The sequence below is a fragment of the Simochromis diagramma genome, unplaced genomic scaffold (genome assembly GCF_900408965.1).
Source record: "Simochromis diagramma unplaced genomic scaffold, fSimDia1.1 OVJJ01000308.1, whole genome shotgun sequence".
Taxonomy (NCBI): Eukaryota; Metazoa; Chordata; class Actinopteri; order Cichliformes; family Cichlidae; genus Simochromis; species Simochromis diagramma.
This window is the reverse complement of record NW_024386785.1, coordinates 1,435,357-1,454,412: the sequence shown is the minus strand read 5'-3', so window position 1 is coordinate 1,454,412 and position 19,056 is coordinate 1,435,357. Positions and strand designations below refer to the sequence as shown.

Genomic DNA, 19,056 nt, shown 5'->3' with positions numbered 1-19,056 from the left:
TATATTTTAGATAGCAAGGAGTTTATTAAACTTCACCGAAACAATCTGCAAATTTCATTAAAATTTAATAAACTATCATCTTGTCTTTATTTTTAGTTAGCACATACCTTAAACACTTAAAGCTGTAAGTTAATGATAGTTATATAAGAGCAGATGCTGCTGGTGCAATAAGCTGTAAGTTTTACGTCCAATGGATGATGATCTGATTAGTCGACTAATCGCAAAATTAATCGGTGACTAGTCGACTATCAAAATAATCGTTTGTGGCAGCGTTACTACAAACAACCCCATCTACAGACAGATGCTACAGATGTTTTATAAGTTTGTAATTTTACTGTCTTAGATGGACTTGTGCATAAAGACTTGGGTGTCATCTGCATAGTGAAGGAACTGTATGTAGTGTTTGGCTGTATTACAATTGTCAACAATTTTTCAGAAGTCATCTACTTCCAAGACAACATTATTCTTTTTTTGAAGAGGTGAATCCAAAAATATAACATTGAAAATAGCCGATTCCAAACTATTTAATGTTTAGATGAGTTTTAGTCATAAATGATAAGCTTCTTGTCTTCTCACCTTTTAATTGTCGTTTGATATGTCACCTTTTTTGTAATTATTCATAAAAAGAATGTCATTATAGAGTAGACATCTTATAAAATATTAAATTATGAGAATTATTCCCTCTCAAAGGCTGCCAGGAAAGTCAAGGTGTGTGAGGGTAGGATGTTGCGACAAAGCATCAGTTTCAGCATTTACCCAGAATATTATACGTGTAGATATGTTGGTTTCATCACTTGGCTACGTGTCTGTGTATGGATGAGAAGACATCAATCCATCCAATTTATGCCACATATTCCCAAGTCCGCCCAGTGATCTCTCAAGAACATTACTTTCAAAAGCTTGTTGTGGAAGAAAAATAAAAACATTACCTGTGGTGTATTTTTACATGCTTTAAAAAGGATACTAACAAGGTCACATATGAGGTCAGAAGGTTGAAAAGTTATCATTTGTCAATTGTTATAGTAAAATTAATACAATCATAATTTCATTAAAGTTGAATGAGTTGTTTAAGAAGACTGGCCATCTAAAATTAGCATCTAATCTTTTCTAAAATTCAGGCGTTATGATGTATATGAAGACATTTTCCCACTTTAAGTTAAAAACTTTCACTTTCAGCACTGAAATAGCAGCATCCCATTAAAACTGGAGCCAACTAATAGATTAAAGCATCAGTTTCAGTACCACAGTCACCAATGTTTGACTACATAAGGGGCAGAAGCATTCTGGCTGTAGAGCAGTGTTGTGTGAGGGAAGTGTGATGGTGAAAAAGTATTGGCCCCAGCAAAGAACCTTGTGGAACTCCATCATTAACTTTTGTTTGTCTTTATGTAAACAAATGAAATGTTCTCCTCTTGGTCACAGAGAGACGTCCATTGACTGAATCAGTCTGTTTTTTGCTTTAGGTTCCTGAAAATCTGAGTCTGTAATTGACAAAATAAAAAAGTGTGAATAAAAGAAGTGAAGTTTTATTAATGTGAGCGTAAAACCAGTAGGATGTAACCAGTTAATAACTCTCCTTCAGTGGACCTTATATACTCCAATAACCACACAGATAGATCAGCTGTTTGTTGTGACATTAGTTTTATTGCTGTTAGTTTACTGGGTGGTGAATGAGCACAGTGATCACAGCAGCTGGCAGCATGGAGACCCTCGCAGGGGTCAAAGGTCGATGAAACACAGGTGACACCGACAGGGCTCAAAGTTAACTCTTTAACATTGACTCTGCAAAATTTTTGGCTGGTGACTCGTTAACATGAAGCCCCCGAGTTACGTTATTATCATTAGTACGACTACTAGTTACTTCGTTAAGCTACTTAATCAAGAGTCTGCTCTACAGTTATGTATGGAAGACTGTGGTTTACACAAATCACAAAGACACAGTTACAACACTGAGGGCACCATGTAGCTGTGTCTGAGCTGGGACAGAGGCAGGACCTGCTGGCTGAAGTCTTTCCTGTCTGTTGCGTGTACACGTTCACTCAGAATCTGTTACAGTGAATGGGTTCAATTAATGAGATGATGTTTAGCTACGGTACTTTTGCCTGACTGTGATTGGATGGTTGTTTGGTTTTGTACTTTGCCTTCAGTGGAAGCTACTGTGACAGTCATTTAACTCACTTGACTTCCAATTTTAGCTTGATCTTGTGTACACGTCAGTGTTTTTATTGAACCCTTAATTGATTTCAGCAGGTTTTAATTGTCAGGGGTCTCTGTCTCTGTTTCCAGCCCAAACTCGATGACATTTCCCAGGGGAGGAGAGCGCCTCCTGCTGGTTCCACTGCTGCAAAAATCCCACCTGAGGTCAGCTTCCCAAAAAAATATTTCACACAGTGATATTTTTGGTTGTTTTTCCACAGCACCAGTTATTTGCTTTTCCCAGAAAACCTTCCTGTTCCGTCAAGAAACGAAACCTTAATGCATCATCTCGTTTCTTTGCGTGTTCCCTTTTAGGCTTCCGTAGTTCTGGTTTATTTGGATGTTAAATATTTTGGCAACTTATCGGCTGTAAAATAACCGCTAAACATTCTGCTAACATCTCTGCTGTGAGTGTTATCTACTTTACATGGGTCTGAGAACAGCAGGAGGATTCTGGGAAATAAACGCTCTCCACTAAAGGAAACCAGCTGAGCGAAGTATCATTTATCAAAAACCTGAAGTGAACAATCGGACAGTCAGAGCAACATGGACAAGTTCAGGGATAAAATTTAAATGTAAAAAAAAGCATCCGTTCTGTTCTCTTTCATAAGATTTTAAAAGTTTTAACTTTATTGAATTAAAATATAAAACTTAAAAACTGAACATAAAAGCCTTTTCTGCTCTGCTAGTTGTTCCATCACCAAGTTTCAGGTGTGATATCTGTTGTCCTTAATGCTACGTTTCTGATTTAATTTTTACAACTGCAAATTAGCATTAAAACTTTCGGCACAAAATCTCAAAAAAATTTAACTATGGATACATTCTGGATGTGCATCTCAAAATGCTGCATAAAAGTAATTTGCTAAAGATTTTCACATTCTGAGTACAACACATCGACGTTTGACTTATTTTTACTTTATTTTAGTTCTTACTCTTTAAAAATCAGTTTATTTGTTTGTTTGTCTTTTATTTCTAAATACTTGTCTGAAAATGAAAATAACAGGCAGGCATTAAAGTTTCATATGTAAAAGGTCAGTTACATCAGTTACTGTTTATTTAAAAAAATAGCAAAGTGTGGCTTCAGTCCAGATGAGACCAGAACATTTCTCACTGTGAGAATCCAGATGCTGCATTGGGTCATTTTTGTTGTCTGAATGTCTGATTGTTCGTCCAGAAACACGCAGGCTGAAGCACAACCGTTTGCATAGCATGTTCAGTTCACACCATCACCTGTGACATCACTCACTTCAGCCTGAGTGAGGAAAACTAAAAAGAGCCACCTCCCTGCACCTGTGCAGGTGTGTTTTACAGCATCCAGCCTGGCCGTTTCCAGTCACAGTTTTGGATTAATGACTCTGTCACAACATGTGTTTTGGCAGAAGAGCACACACACACAAACTGACATGAAACAACATTGATTTTGTAACATACATGTTCATTTTCTTAAATGGCTGTAGATTCTTTTTGTTTTTTCACACTCTGACCCACCCAGGCTCCAGTCCGGAAACAAGACGAGAACACTACAATACAACTTTTAAAAAAATCAAACATTGAACATTAAACTGTGAGTTTGATTGGTTATTGCTGCAAGTTTAGTTTTATTAATGAAATAGCCGTTATCAGTGACATTAGTTACTGATAACTTAGTGAGTCATCTGTACATTTTAAAAATTAGAAACTTTGTCTTTGATCCGTTCTTGAATTAGTTGTGTACAATAACTGAAAGAAGGGTTTGTATTGAAGTATTTTTGAGCTGGCGACTTTTGTTTTGGCTCCTAGAAGACGTCCCAGCACACTGCAGCAGAACGCTGCACAAAAGGCATCCTCGCTTTGGATTCTCATTTAAATATGAAAAGTTTGATCGACAGATGAATCCTAAACATTCTGGGAACTGGCTCATCTGAGCTCTGCACTCTTTCCCTTAAACCCCATTTAAGGTGGTTTTCTCTTTGAGAATTGTAAGAGAGTCTTTTGTGTATTTGGGTAGTAACTGTAAAAGTTCCAACCACAACAAGCTCCTCATAAGCAGGATTCCTCTTCTTTCTCTAATTTAAAACCCTTCTTTATTTTTCTCTTATACATTATTTTTTTGTTCCCTTATTTTTGATTGGTTCACATTTTTCTCAGCGAGAAGCACAATTATTTTCAGGTCACTGATTCTGAAGAAAACGGGAAGATTCTCAGGCTAACTATGGGCTTTTTCTTAAAACATCAAACTTTTAATATAGATTTACATCAGAGGTATTGATATAATTGAAAAGTAGAAGTCATAATAGCAAATCCAAAGAATTGTGTTTTTGAAGCATTTTTTTTTTTATGCAGATGATGTTTGACTTTACAGCCCAAATACTGTTTTTTTTTAAGTCCCTTTGGTTGGTCTTCATAATTAGGTTTCCATTTGGTCTGAAAATGACTGAGTTTGTCTTGTTTGTGTCCATTATGCTATGTTGACTTCTTACTTTGCATAAACCAAACATGATAGAGGGCGACTTATCATTGTTGTAAAGGATGCAGGTTTTTGAACTCAACCATTTCATCAGACTCGTTTATTTGATGGGATTAAAAACCTCCATCCATTCTGACTGAACAGGGCTTTAAGCCAGAGATTAAATACAGAAACCAGATTTGTGTCTGTTTTGCTGATTCGGCTAATGCTGTTCTTTACGTTCTTGGGTATCTGGCTGTAATTAAGGTCTTAAACTAACCGGTGGAGTATCTTAGTGTTTGTTTTGTTTATCTTTTCAGCTGCACGCATGTTGGCATTGTCACTCCAGGTCTGACCACCTCACTATACTGAGATAGTGAGTGGCAGGAGCTTCCTAATTACTTCAAATGGCAGTTACAGCAATTATCAGCAAATTTACTTTAAAGGATTGTTTGTCATACTTTTCTATCAAACTCAAGTAATGACGTGAGAGCCGTGGGGGGTCATTGGGAGAACACTGATATTGATTTAAAACACAAAGAATAAAAATCATCTAAAGCTAAAACTCTTCAAACACTTGAGCACTTTGAACATTAGAAGTCAGTAAAAGTAAAAGAGAGAACCCAACAATTCCCTTTTGAAGTTTGCTCAGATCCACACAAAACCTCGACAGTCTTCACATCACTGCATCGCAGCAAGCCCGCCGGAATAATAGCCCCGCCCTACGCTGGTTGTTCACGTTAGCTAGTCAGACACCTGGTCAAAGACCTCGCAGCATCAGTGTGTATCAGCAACATTAAATTTTAAAAAAAATTCAACATAAAAATCCCCAGTTTAAGTTGTTTTAAAGCATGACTTTTTGTTTTCATTGGTGTCGGAGAACAAAGTTTCCCACAATCCCCTCCTGCTACCAGCCGGTACTGCTGACAAAACTTTGCATAAAAAGCCAAAAGAAATTTGCTTTGAAAGTCTGAATGAGGAGTGAGGTAGCCTGAAGCTCGAGGCACCGCTTTGCTTGTGCTTGCCAGCTAAACGTGAACAATCAGCCAGAAATCATCATCATTATCGCAATTATATACTGCATCAAATATAGATAACACACAAAGATATTCAATATATATATATTTGTCATATTGTATGTATCAGCAAAATAAAAGCCTCCATAAAATAAATCTCTGATTCATCTTACAATATGTAAAACAAAACGCGATTTCTAACACGATTCTTTTTTTTAAAGTGCTAGCAACATTATTTCTTTCTTCTTTTTTTTTTTTACAGTAATGTGCAAATGTAGGTAATTTTCGCATATTTGACATTCTAATTGTTATAGTTCCCCATGATGGGTGGATGGTGAGGGGTTGCTAGGAGACAGAGTTATAGACACGCCCCCGCAGACTGCTGATTGGTTTGATATAAACCAGAGCCGTACACAGGACGTCCTGTAGGGCTCTGGGTTTGGCTAGTCAACCGTTCAGGCTCTAGAGTTAAGACAACAATGTAAGGCAATGCTTGGCACCACACTGAGTCCTCCGGCTCTCATCTCTCCACCAGCTGACTGGACGGCAGGTGAACACGGACTCGGTTTTAAAGTCAAATCAGGTCTTTTTCTGGTCTCCAGACTAAAGGTGCATTTTGGGTCCACTAAGCAAATCAGTGGAAGTCCTGATGATAGTTTTTGTAGCTAATTTTGAGGTTCATATTTCACTTCAGCAATTTTTCTTAAATTTAAACACTTTTTGAAGTGTGTTTCAGTACTTTAGTGTCTGCTCATCTGTATGGGGCTTTTTTGTGCAGACGATTTGCACAGGGTTCACACATTTCCAACGTTATAAAATCATTAACACTAGAAATTAGCCCCGTGCTATTTTTCAGTAAAAGGAAAAAAAAGGTGTAGCACCCAGCTAAATCATATTTATCAGTTTAAGCAATACAAATGACCCCTTACTGTCATTTTCTGCTGTTAATTTTATACAAATAATAATATTTAATTGTGTACAGTTACATAAGTTTGTCTACGACTGACAGTGTGTGAGTGTGATTTCTTGTTTTAGTTTATTTTGCAGTCTAACTTCATGAATGTGAGTTAGTGTTACTCAGTCGCTGCATTGTGTAAGGAAGAGCGCCGATGTACTTATATTACCATTTTATTGATGCTAGTTTTCTTATTTCAATTCAGAAAGTATTTTATTCAAACCAATCTCACATCGATATTTCTTTTTCTTTTTCTTGAGGAATCTTAGAAACCTGTTAAATGTTTTGTGATAGATTCTAATATTGGACCTCTTGGTGGTTTTACGTACAGAGCAGTCACTAGAGTGCGACTGTTTAATTTCCATTACTGTGCGGAGACTAGGTTAACCACATACAGAGGCAGCGTTGCTTGTTTGTGAGGAGCTACACCCAAAGGGAAGCCCTTAAAACAAATGGCTAGAATGATATGAACTCTGATCACACAGGAAAAGTTTAGGTGTATGAAACTGAGAATGTGAGATGGAAGGTGCCACCATCAGTGGTTCAGTAGGAAGAAGTGAGGTTTGGATGGAGGACTGCAGCATCGATGAGACAGAGACGAGGCAGAGAGAAGAGCTAACAGGTTGATTTTGGCAGCCTGGAGTCCTGGTCTAGGATCAGCCCTGCAGGGCGGGCAGCGCCCCATTTGGCACTTCAGTCGACCTGGGGGACACTGAACGAAGCCCGACCTCTGACCTGATTCACACGCAGGCCTGAACCTCCTCACAGGGAGGTCAGGCACATGATAGGGAGGGGTTAAAGGTCAGATCCAGTGAGATTTCAGTCTAGTTTCAAATCAGTTTCAACAGCTGACGGCATCTGTGTGTTTGCATCTGGTTGGGGTTAAAAGCTCTGAGGAGATTTTACTGATCTTATTAATTGTTTTTGATTGGATTCAATTTAAAGCCCTTGTTATAACTCTGACTGAAGTCTCTCTGGACATTTCCCTCTGAGATCAGATCTGTTGTTGCAGATCAGATCAGCGGTCAGAGAAGCACGACACTGCTCAGGAGCCAGGACTGTTCTGGGATCAGTAGTAAAAAGCTGGTGATTTGTAGTATTTAGCTTCAGCAGAGCTGCACCGATATATTGAAACATTCAAAAGGAATCAGGGCATCAGTTTGAGTTTTAGGATTTGGGCCTCAACAATCAAAGTGCTCAAAGGGTGTCTGAGGGTGTTTTCAGGACTCCGAGCACAGTCTGGCTTCCTGGACCGCTGGTTTGCTTGATAACAGGAGGTTGAACTTTTTACTCTCCAGTCCCGGAGATCGTTCAACCCGATAGTTCTGGTTCTCCGTTGATCTTTTCTTCCATTTTTATGTTTGACGACGGGACTGCGTCTCAGACTATTTCCTGTCATTTATTAAATCCTGTTGCAAAGCAAATGACCTCTGTTAATTTTCTGGGGGTCAGTCAGTCTGTCTGTCTGTCTACAACTCTGTCTGTGTGAATAAACGGCCATTTTTTAAAATAAAAATCAGTGAGCACAAGTCCCTTTAACATTTAATAATGAGATGATTGTATGTAATGGCAGTTTATTAGTTAACGTTTCATCCCACCCACCCAGAGAGAAGAGCATTGATACTACCGATCATCGGTGATGGAGGAAACCTGACCTCCGACTTCGACCTCGACAGCAGACACTCTTTTGTTTTGTATTTTTAGAGAACACAAAATGATTCTGCCTTTAGTGAAAACTTTAGATTACCCTTATTTAGCATTTTATCCACATTCATGGAGAGTATTTCTTTTTCCCGGTTGTTCGTGGTTGTTGGAATTATGAAGCTTTCTGAAGGAGCTGTGTCACTCCTCTTCTGTTTTGTTCTTTTCTAGGTATTAAAAAAAATCTTTAGGGTTGGTCATTTTGGTGACATGAAGAGACCAACTGATCAATAGGTCCAAGGAGACCCATCAATCAATTAATCGAAGGGCAAAGGCAATCAATCAGTCCACAAATCTAATCAATCACTTCGAGTCCTTTCTGAGGCCTCTGTAGGGGTTGGAGGTAAAGCTGAAGGTCGAGTGTGGTGCTGTCGGTTGTCTGGTCGGAGGTGGATGGATGGACGGACAGGGATGGAGTCCTGCCTACATGACACTCTCGAAGATGATGACTTTGTTGTCATCGGTGCCGGGCGACATGGAGCTCAAGGACTTTATATCCGGGGCCATGTACTCCAAGTGATGGGCTCCCCACACCGGAGTGGTCAGGTGGGCCCAACGCTGCAAGACATCAACAAACGCGTGGTCACACGGATTGCAAGTCATGTGATCTGGAGGAATCGCTTGGTTTGATTAAACCTTTTCCTGTTTAGAAGTTAGACATGCTGACCTGGACTGTGCAAACTAAATTATCTCCATTTCAAAGCAAATACTTTTGTGTCTCTAGACGTATACCCAACAAAATTTCCTTAGTAAGGCCTCAGTCACAAAAATATGTCTTGCTATCCTCCAACTGGTTGGTAAGAGGTTGCAGTCTGTCACTAGGTCTCAAAGACGATACTGTTCCTAAAACATCCTTGTGATTGCTTTGATAACTAGCTGATGGCCATGGTCACCTAAAATTAGCATGGAAGATGACAACTTATCTGCAAATGCTCACTAGCTATTCGCTAAGTGGTCTGCTGACAATAAAAGCAATCGCAAGGAGAACTAGTGGCAGCCAGCACCTCAGGGGAGCAACCGGTAGTTTGGTGATTTTCTCCAACCAGTCCACCACCTATGTGCCCCTCTATTACACTCATAAGTCAAGTTAACCCATTTCAGCAGAGGTGTAGGTGCTAGCTAGAAAGCTCGATGTTTCCAGACTTTCTACAACAGCACCAGTCCAACTGTACTCGCTCTCCCCTCTCCATCGACTTAACCTGTCACTTCCAGATCCTTGAGCTTATCATGATGCATGTTTATTGACTTATTTGTATTTAATACAGCGGCGTTAAAGTGAATTGTTCTGCAAAACTGTAGCAGGTGATTAACTGTAAAATAAAAATTCTTAGCCAAAGTTGGTTCAACAAGCTTAGAAACCAGAACGTTCAGAGAAGAAAAGTTTAATTAATTCATCTGTAATGTTGCATGTGTTTTATTATTCATTTAAGGTATATTTCCCAGAATTTGAAGGGTAACATGTGTCACCACGTGTGCTTATGTTACAACAACGACTCTATATAAAGTTGGGCAGTGTGATGTGATATCTTAGAAATGACCTCTGCTGTCACTCAAACTAATGCAAACACTCCTATTAAGTCCAGTCACATGTTCTGCTCTTCATACCAAGCTACGAGCGCTGGGACATACATTGCAGTTACATAAAACCTTATTTTAAACCAAATTTCAGGTAGACTGAGGTTTGCCTTTTACATTTTTACCTTATAAAATCTAAATGTAAACTTTTTGTGGTCTCGTGAGAGAAAAATGGCTAATTTTGTTATCTGGATAGTAACTACATCAGTTTTAGGTCAATTTAAAGTCTGCATGTGAGGTAAGTCTGTAACTATGCTTTTTAAATACATTCATAACCCTTTGTTTCAGCGTGCACGTCCAGTGTGAGCTGGCGCTTACCTCTTTGAAGGTTCCCTTGGCTCTAAAGAGTTTGTAGAGAAGGCTGACAGGAATGCACAGCATGGAGGACAGAGCCAGACACCAGCCGATCACCTCGCCCCACCATGGGTACACGTACACATTGTTGTAGGTCAGGGGCTTATAGTTCACCAGGTGGAACAGAAAGATACCCTACGGGAAGAAAGGGGAGATTAAAGAGGAAGATTGGCACAGATTTGACATCATTTACATGATTTGTGGTGTTGATACTGTGAGATTTCATTATGTTGTCACAGCAGAACTGATGAATAATGTTGGTCCATGCCTGTTAGTGTTAATATGATTCTGCTGTGTGCTCAAGAGACAGCAAAAGGTAATAATAAGTGTATAATCATTAAATTTTTTCTGAATTTGTTCCTCTGCAATAATCAAAAATGTACGCATGCGCTCTGCTCTTAATAAACTGGTATTAGTGCCTGATAGCCTGGAGGAAAACTGGTGTGTGTGGTTGTGGGTTTCTATTTCTGGATGGGATAGTGTTGTTCAGTCTTACTATGCAGACACATGGAGTTATAAAAGACCAGCACCACTTCATCCAGGGGAAGGGCCGGTAGCCGATCATACGAGCCACATCATCCATGAAGCGGTCAGCACCTGCAGTTCATTAATCAGCAAGTCAAAGACAGGAAGATGCTGCGGATTCTTCCCCACTCACGTCATAAAACACTAGAAATTCTCCATGATTGTATTCACACTATGACATAGCTTAATAGTCTTTTGTTGACATATGTGATATTGTATTTTATATTAGCTTGTGACAAAAACCACGTTGACCCGTGACCTCTAATATCACATCATCTGAGATGATTTTCAGACCTATTTTGAGATGGGTTACCTCACTGACAAACTTCACAAAGGCTCTATTTACAATCACGTTGCTATGAAGCACTACACTGTGTGTTTGTGTTTATTACATACCGTAGACCCAGGCAACTACTATGCATTCCCAGAATGCTTGCCACAACAGAGTCATCCCACTGGCTGAATAGTAGTCAAACAATTGGAAGACGTACATCCCTCCCTGCAGAGACAGAGGAACAGACGGCTCAGTGAACAGTGTCGATTTAGTAAACCAGTTCATCAGCTGAAGTGTTTCTTGTTCTCTCATAAGCTCCTTCACACGTTATGCGTTTTCATTTTTGTTACTACGAGCTACTAAGAAAAGACAGTTTATTTTAAAATGGTATAAATCATCACAAATTTAAATTTTTGAGGGAAAAGTCTTTGTTCATCCAACCTGTGTCACCATGGAGAGGTCAATAATGAAGCAGAGTAAACAGCATATCGCCACAGCGATCTCCCTTTTGTAGCGATGATAATGCTTTCCAGGAAACAGATCCAGAATCCCGGTAACAAAACCCTCCACCCCGACAAACTGCAGGGACAAACATGGAGAAAGAAACAGTGTCTTCAGTGTCTCTTTGCTGAACAGAAGTGGAGGAATAAAGCTGAATACAAGTAAAATATTGAAAACCAGTTAAAATTTCTCTCCAATCATTTGCTTCTGTGGTGTCCCCCAAGGCTCTGCATTAGGACCACTGATCTATTAAACATTTACCAAAATCCTGCGGGAAATATCATAAATTCAGTTTATAACCACATGACACCCATATTTATATATATTTATATTTCCATGTTACTCCTGCAAACTTATTGAGAAAATGCACAGCTGATTAAAGGTATGATACAGAGTGTGTTGGTCACCTGACTGTCCAGTCCGAGCAGCAGCAGCATGAAGAAGAAGAGCGCCGCCCACAGCGGGGCCACCGGCATCAGACTGACTGCCTTCGGATATGCAATGAAGGCCAGACCTGGACCTGAAACACACACAAACACAGGCATCAGAGACTTCACAGGATTTTAACATGCGGCTCAAGGTTTGGCTCATACAGCATGTTTTTCCAACATGTGCACAGAAGATGTAACGTGTGCAGAATTGAAAGCTGCAGCGCCACCAGCTCATTTTCTGGCTCTACAGTATAAATATTAAAAGAAAAGAGTCATAAATATGAAATTGGTTGGCTAAGCGTTTGACCATGATGTCATTGTTAGTGTCCACGATCAAGGTTGACTTGACCATATCACGTACTGTATCACATGAAAGGGCGCGGAGAGAGCTGTACAACACCCATTTTATTTTTTCAACACAACACTCTGCGATGTCACAATGAAGCAATAACAGGCTGACGTCATCATGCTGTAACAGAAACATCATAAAACATCCAGCTTTGAAAGTAGGTTGTTCTACTTTAAATGCTTGTTTGTCCTGATTATGAAAAAGTCTCATCTGCTCAGCTATGGTCAGCTTCAAATACCACAAAATAAATTTGCTGATATGCAGAAAGATTAAAGGTGCAGTACAAATATTTACAGCAGGACAAAGCACGGCGTGTTTCATCAGGCAGCACAGAAATATGCACTGGAGAGCTGTCGCATGCGAGGTGAAAGGCCTCGCTTAAATAATCCGACAGTTAATACTGCGCACACGCACACACACACACACACACACACACACACAAACAGTGATGCTAATACTTTAAACCAGTATAGACGTGTCAGATTGGATTCAGTAAATTGGATTTACTTTTGTTCTTTTTACAGCAAGATTAAATAAAAAGATTCCTGTCCTCACACACAGACACACACACACACAGACGCACACACACACAGACGCACACACACACAGACGCACACACACACAGACACACACACACACAGACGCACACACACACAGACGCACACACACACAGACGCACACACACACAGACGCACACAGACACAGACGCACACAGACACAGACACACACACACGCACACAGACGCACACACACACGCACACACCATTCCTGAGAGGTACACGAAAATATTTTCAGGCAGATGAAATGAGAACATGATGAAGACTTTAGTAACTCATTAATGCACATCTCATTATAGTCACACAAGAGAGGAACACAGCGATCCAGCTTCTGTTTTGTTTTAGTTTATTTGTTTGTTTTACATTAAAGAATAACTTTATTCGATTGATTGGTTTGAATGTTGTTCTACTGAATGTTATTTAATCTTTTACTTATAAAGCAGTTTTATTTCTGTATGTCCGAGCTCCTTTCTGTTGTACAAGTTTCACCTTATTGAGCCTTTTTATTAAACGTTATTATATTACTTTTATTGAGCTATTATAGCTTATTGAAGCTAGTTTCTTACAGGGTGTGTTGACTGATTTGGCATCCCAGTTTTTCTGGTAAACAGTGCATGATAATTTGGGATAAAGTGTATATATAATCTTAACTTGTACTTTACCATTAGAGCAACTAGATAAAATAAGATGCTTTTAATGCCACACCTTGGATGGGGCTTTGTTGTAGTGTTGTTGGTTTAACCTCTGAGGCTTGAAAATTTATGAATGAGAAATTGAAATACAATAAAACTCATTTTGATTATTACCAGCCCAGAGTGAAATTTTTAAAAATCTCCATAATAATATCGATCACGCTGCTTTCACCTGACCAAAGTCATAAATAAGAGGGTCGATAACAACCATAAATCAGTGAGTCAGCAACACTGATGTTATTGAACCTTGAATGAACCTAAATATTCTCAACTGCTCATAAATCTGAACAACAGAAATGAAGCGGACTGAAAGATTGAGCACCTCCAAGTCTCAGAGTATGATTGTCAGAAAAGGGTGGAGTTACTGCTCCAAGTGGGAGAGTTGAAATATCAAGGGCAGGCTGACACCGTGTCTATCAGATGGCTCGGGAACACTTCAGTATCCCTCCAGAAGAGCTGGAGATCCGGGCATCAGATGGATGGATGGAAAAATGATCAGTTTTAGTTTAACAGTGTTACAGCTCAGCCTCCTGAACACATCAACAGCATCAAACTGAAAATCCTCGTCACTTTGTTCTTGAGTTATTGCAGTTTTCAGAATTCTTGGCCCTTTATCATAAACTGTATATTTATCACAACCACGCCTCCACCAGGACTGTTGCTCTTTATCTGGGGGCTGAAGAGGCCAGGTGTAAATAGCCAAAGAACTGTCATGTGACTATTCTCACCTGGCTGTAAACATTAGCTCTGTGGTTACATAAAGTCTTCATTAAGTTTGAATGAAAAGCTTTGATCCGAACAGCCGCTCAGAGCTGCAGCCTTCTGTGGACAAGCTAAATATAACGGTGTGTTTGTGATGCCACGTCACGTGATGCTTAGCTATTAATACACACACTGCTGGCTGGAGTCTGACGCACACACACGCGCACACACACGCGCACACACACACACACACACACACACACACACACACACACACAGGTTCATTCAGGTCTTCATTACAGTGCAGTGAATCCTTCTGTAATCATTATTTTTATAACCACCATTTGAAATCGTCGAGGCTACACAATTATCAGCTGACCTCATGTGACCTGACGCTTTTTCCCCTTCCTGTTTTTCCTAGAATCTGGATTGTGATTGGCTCTTAAAACAAGGATTATCAAAGCTGGAACATGCACCACAGTGGATGGAAGCACTGCTTCTATATGCATGTATAGCACATCCAAAAGTGTGAGACAGAGAGTAAAGATTTGGATATTTTTTTTGTATTTTAATGCATTTAATGCATCGTTACAGTGAAACTCTCTTGGTCTCGTTTCTCCTCCCGAGAAGTGATACAGAGATGCTGCTCATCCTCCGTCTTTACAACTAACAATCTGACTTCCAGCATAACAGTTACCCTCGTTATGCTGGAAAACCAAAGCACAGTGGGGTGGCAGCAGCTCAGGTGGTAGAGCTGGTCACCTACTCACTGGAAGGTTGGTGGTTCGATACTAACCCCATGTTGCTCTCTGATGCGCCCCATCGGAGTGTGAATGTGAGTGAATGTCAGATAGAAGCACTAAAAAAAACCTTAGATAAAGTGCTTGTGTGATTGGGTGACTGCAGGAGTTGTATAAAGCGCTTTGAGTGCTCAGTGAGTAGAAAAGCACTATGTAAGAACCAGTCCAGTTACCATCTATATTTAAAGCTCAGTATGATGCATTTTTGTTAAACCAGCCTCAGAGGCTTTGGGGTCGAAATAGGAGAGCACCACCAACGACACCGTTTGTTTAGATGATCTGATTTTTTTATCTCATGTTTCGTGTATAATGTTACTATGTTCTATGTTTATATTGAACATGGTTCAAGGTTCAAATAGCACTGTGCACTTATGTAAAAGTAATCCCCATGAGCTCAAAGCTCAGGCTTCAGCCTGCTCTTATTTCTTTCTGCGCAGCATGGACACCAGTACTCAGTGCTGCCCCTCTGTAGGCTTCTGGAAGTTTGCCAATCAGATGGATGTTAGTTTTTTGAGAGCGTTTATAGGGAGGAGCTAAAACAGCAGATGAACTGAAGGTCTACTGAAGGGCAGCGTATTAAAATAATCATTTACACTGTGAATCGTGTAAAATAGAGCCCAAGAATAAAAAAGTGCATTGGAGGAAATTATTAGAACAGGTCCGGTGTGAGTAAATACCTGATTCAGCAACCTGCGATATGTCGACTCCCTGCTCCGCAGCCATGAAGCCAAGAATAGAAAACACCACAAAGCCAGCGAAGAAACTTGTCCCGCTGTTTATGAGCGCCAAGATGAAGGCATCTCTGTGAGGAAGAGGAGAGGAAACAAGGCGTTTAAGGTCACAATCAGGTTTAAGGTGGAGTAAATTTAAAGATTTACAGGGTTTAGATATGATGACTGAGGTTGAAGGAGTTGGTGAAGTGTGTGTGTGTGTGTGTGTGTGTGTGTGTGTGTGTGTGTGTGTGTGTGTGTGTGTGTGTGTGTGTGTGTGTGTGTGTCGTACTTGTAGCAGTCATTGTTAAAGCGGTTGTAGCTGCCTAAAGCGGTCAGAGCACCAAGGCCGATGGCGTAGGAGAAGAAGATCTGAGTGCCAGCATCTATCCACACCTGTGGAGTCACATGGGTTTGATGTTTGATGCAAACATTTAATGACAATAGCTGATCAATAATTGATGACAAACGCTGCAGCATCTTGGATGGTCAAGCCATAAAAAACAACAGCCAGCCCGACAGCCTAAAACTGGATTTAAACCTCCCACTCGTGCACTTTCAGGTGCTTCACCCACCCCAACAGAGGAGCGAAGTAACGAAGTACAAATACTGCAGGTATCTGTACTTTACTCTAGTATTTCTTTTTTTCACCACTTTGTTACTTTTATGTTTTAACACAAATATCTCGGTTTTCTACTCCCTACATTAGGTTTAAAACTTCTACCTAAACAACCTAAAGACAATCCTGCTGGTGTATTCACCATGAACGCACATGACAAAAACTAAAATTCATAATTTTATAATGAAGACCCTTTAATATCAGAAGGACAGGCCCAGTGATTCAAACTGGCCCATGCAATGACAAAGTCTGCCTGTAAGTGAGATTTCAGGATGATGAACTGACCTGAGCCTCCTCCAGTTTGGACCAGTTGGGTTTGATGTAGTACATGATGCCATCATAGGCTCCGGGCAGGGTCACCCCTCTGACCAGCAGGATGATGAGGACCACGTAGGGAAAGGTGGCCGTGAAGTACACAATCTGAAACACAACCATACTATCATAAAACACACACACTATTTTCACTGAATCCACCAGTCTGTCAAAGCTTCAACTAGAAACTCTTTGTCTGTTTTTAATCACCTGCCTGTGAAACAAGCAGGTTACACCGTCTCATTGTTCACCTGCAGATAAATGCACAGTGAACTTTCGTGCGTTTGACGGTTTTATGTTTGCAGAATTGGAGTAACACAAATTCATTTACCTAATCAAAATCAGGTAAGTGAATTTGTGTTACATAGGGGGAATGAAGAAGAAGGGGTTTTGTTTCCTGACCTAAAAATCTCCAGGGGGTTTCTGCCATTAAAAAAAAAAAATCCATGAGAATCAGGTAACGAAAACAAATGAGAGGAAAGCAAAATGAACCTGATCTGAGACCTGCTGAGACAGAACACACACACGGAGGAATGTGGCATTTCAGCACCACGGAGAGCGCCGGGTCCCAGTTAGGGTCGAGTGTCAGTGCAATCACAGCGGAGCACCTTCTCAGGTTGACGCACACTCACAGTGTGAAGCTCAGGTCGTTCGGTTCAGTGTGTTAAGGAATCAGAAAAAACATTTCAGTCGTCTGTTTGAAACTTTTCTCAAAGCGAGTCATATTTTTAAAGCTCGCACATGACCTTTTGATCTTCTGCTTATTCAGCCATTTCTGGCATATTATTCTCATTTTCATTGCATTCGTTCATCACGGTGAGTTCTTTTAATCCTGATACTTTTATGTAAACTGATATAAATTTGATCGCACTGATAAATCAACAGATCTCTGTATATGCAGCATGATTAATGCCAGGATCTGTAGGCCGGTTTGCTAACGAGTCGTCTCACTTTGGGTCTTTTAAAGAAGCCTGTTCATCCGACAGTCACGTGACACTAAAGAGAGAAATCTCTGGATGTAAGGACAAGGGTGTAACAGAAACATGTTCATAGTAACAAAGACAAAACATGCATGTAGCCACCGCGCCATCACCCAGGGGTCTGTTTGTGGCTCCACATATCCAAGACTCCACTTCAGCTTTAATCCCACTGCGATCTTATTTTCTGGGGCCGAAGGTGACTGTGGGCATTTCTCACTATCAAATACTCCGAGGTCACACTTCAGTCAAGCACATAATCATGTCAGAACTCGTCTCTACTGTCTGCTCTGCCTGTTTACTTTACTGTAAACAAGATTAATATCTACAATGAAAAAGTCGAACATTACGCCCAATTAAATGTGGGTTTTTAAAAATAATTCAAACGAATGTTTCCTTTAAGAGCAGACATCTTGCCTTTGTGACTGGATTGGCTGTCTGTCTCTCTCTCTTTTCTCTCTGTGTGTCTCAGGCTGTCTCGCCCTGCTCTGACCTGATGCTCAGCTTTCAGCCTCCTGCTGAAGACAAACAGCAGATAATGTTTCTGGTGGTACTGAGAGCCCTGCGAACGTGGCTTGACTTGCCATGAGACTAAAAACACAAACACACACAGACTGTTACATAAGAGATACCGTATGTGTGTAAACTACCCCATGAATGGAGCTCGACGTTTAGGTCACACCGTGTGAACCTGTGTCCCAAAACTAACATGTCAGGATTTGGTTTTGAGTGTTTTTCACATTTAAGGGACCAAAACAAACTTTCTTCTCTTCACCGTGTAAGAAATGAACTGTCACAGCCTGGTTGCAGCGTGACCAAACAATAAGACTCAGAGTACAAGCGTGAAAACAGCTTCCTCTGGAAAGCATCAGCGCTCTTACTTCTTCATGTATCTCCTTGCTAGCAGACATCCCAGGCTCTAGTTCTGCAGGCAGCTCTTTAGTGTATTTACCCCCCATCATAACTGAATCAGCACTGTCACCATGTCTCGCTGGCAGCTGCCTACCTCAACATAGAGAAAACGTTAACTTTGGACCCGCCCGCTCTTCTTTCCTCAGATTTTTACTCACATCACATGGTCTACGGTTGCTACGTCACTACTACTCTCATCCTGTGTGGATGATCTTTCATTCGTGAGGTGCTCAAAGTAGAGCCGCTGCTAGTTTGGGAACCCCACCCTAAAGAGTTGGAGGAGGTCTGGGTATCTCTGCAACCTGACCCGGATCACGGCAGAACATTTCTATCTATAATTAAATAAAAACCAACAGGAAGTTCCTGCAGAGTCCAGCCTGCGGACTTAAAAGCCCTTTCACTGAACATCTTCTACATTCACTTCATCAAACTGCTGTGAAGACACAGCTGACCCAGATAATATGAGGACACGG

At 40.4% G+C, this 19,056-nt stretch overlaps 1 protein-coding gene and 1 long non-coding RNA gene across 4 annotated transcripts in view; one reads left to right on the top strand and one right to left on the bottom strand.

Moving 5' to 3' along the window:
- The first annotated feature begins 689 nt into the window (after positions 1–689).
- LOC120728035 lies at positions 690–10,468 on the top strand. 2 transcript variants are annotated; one of them, XR_005694630.1, is made up of 3 exons: positions 690–2,361; positions 8,465–8,839; positions 10,157–10,468. It is a non-coding gene; the product is annotated as an uncharacterized LOC120728035 (long non-coding RNA). The 2 variants fall into 2 exon arrangements; XR_005694629.1 differs by lacking the exon at positions 10,157–10,468 and having other exon boundaries at positions 8,465–10,016.
- The window catches only part of slc6a8 (solute carrier family 6 member 8), a 40,473-nt gene continuing 24,633 nt past the window's right edge, over positions 3,217–19,056 (bottom strand). For both annotated transcript variants that reach the window (XM_040022698.1, XM_040022699.1), the window contains 9 exons: positions 16,668–16,802; positions 16,056–16,159; positions 15,731–15,855; positions 11,930–12,042; positions 11,463–11,600; positions 11,144–11,246; positions 10,719–10,819; positions 10,187–10,357; positions 3,217–8,851 (listed from right to left, as the gene is read on the bottom strand). In XM_040022698.1, the coding sequence (XP_039878632.1) occupies positions 8,717–8,851; positions 10,187–10,357; positions 10,719–10,819; positions 11,144–11,246; positions 11,463–11,600; positions 11,930–12,042; positions 15,731–15,855; positions 16,056–16,159; positions 16,668–16,802 (1,125 nt within the window). In that variant the 3' untranslated portion in view covers positions 3,217–8,716. The remainder of the gene's footprint in view (positions 8,852–10,186; positions 10,358–10,718; positions 10,820–11,143; positions 11,247–11,462; positions 11,601–11,929; positions 12,043–15,730; positions 15,856–16,055; positions 16,160–16,667; positions 16,803–19,056) is intronic.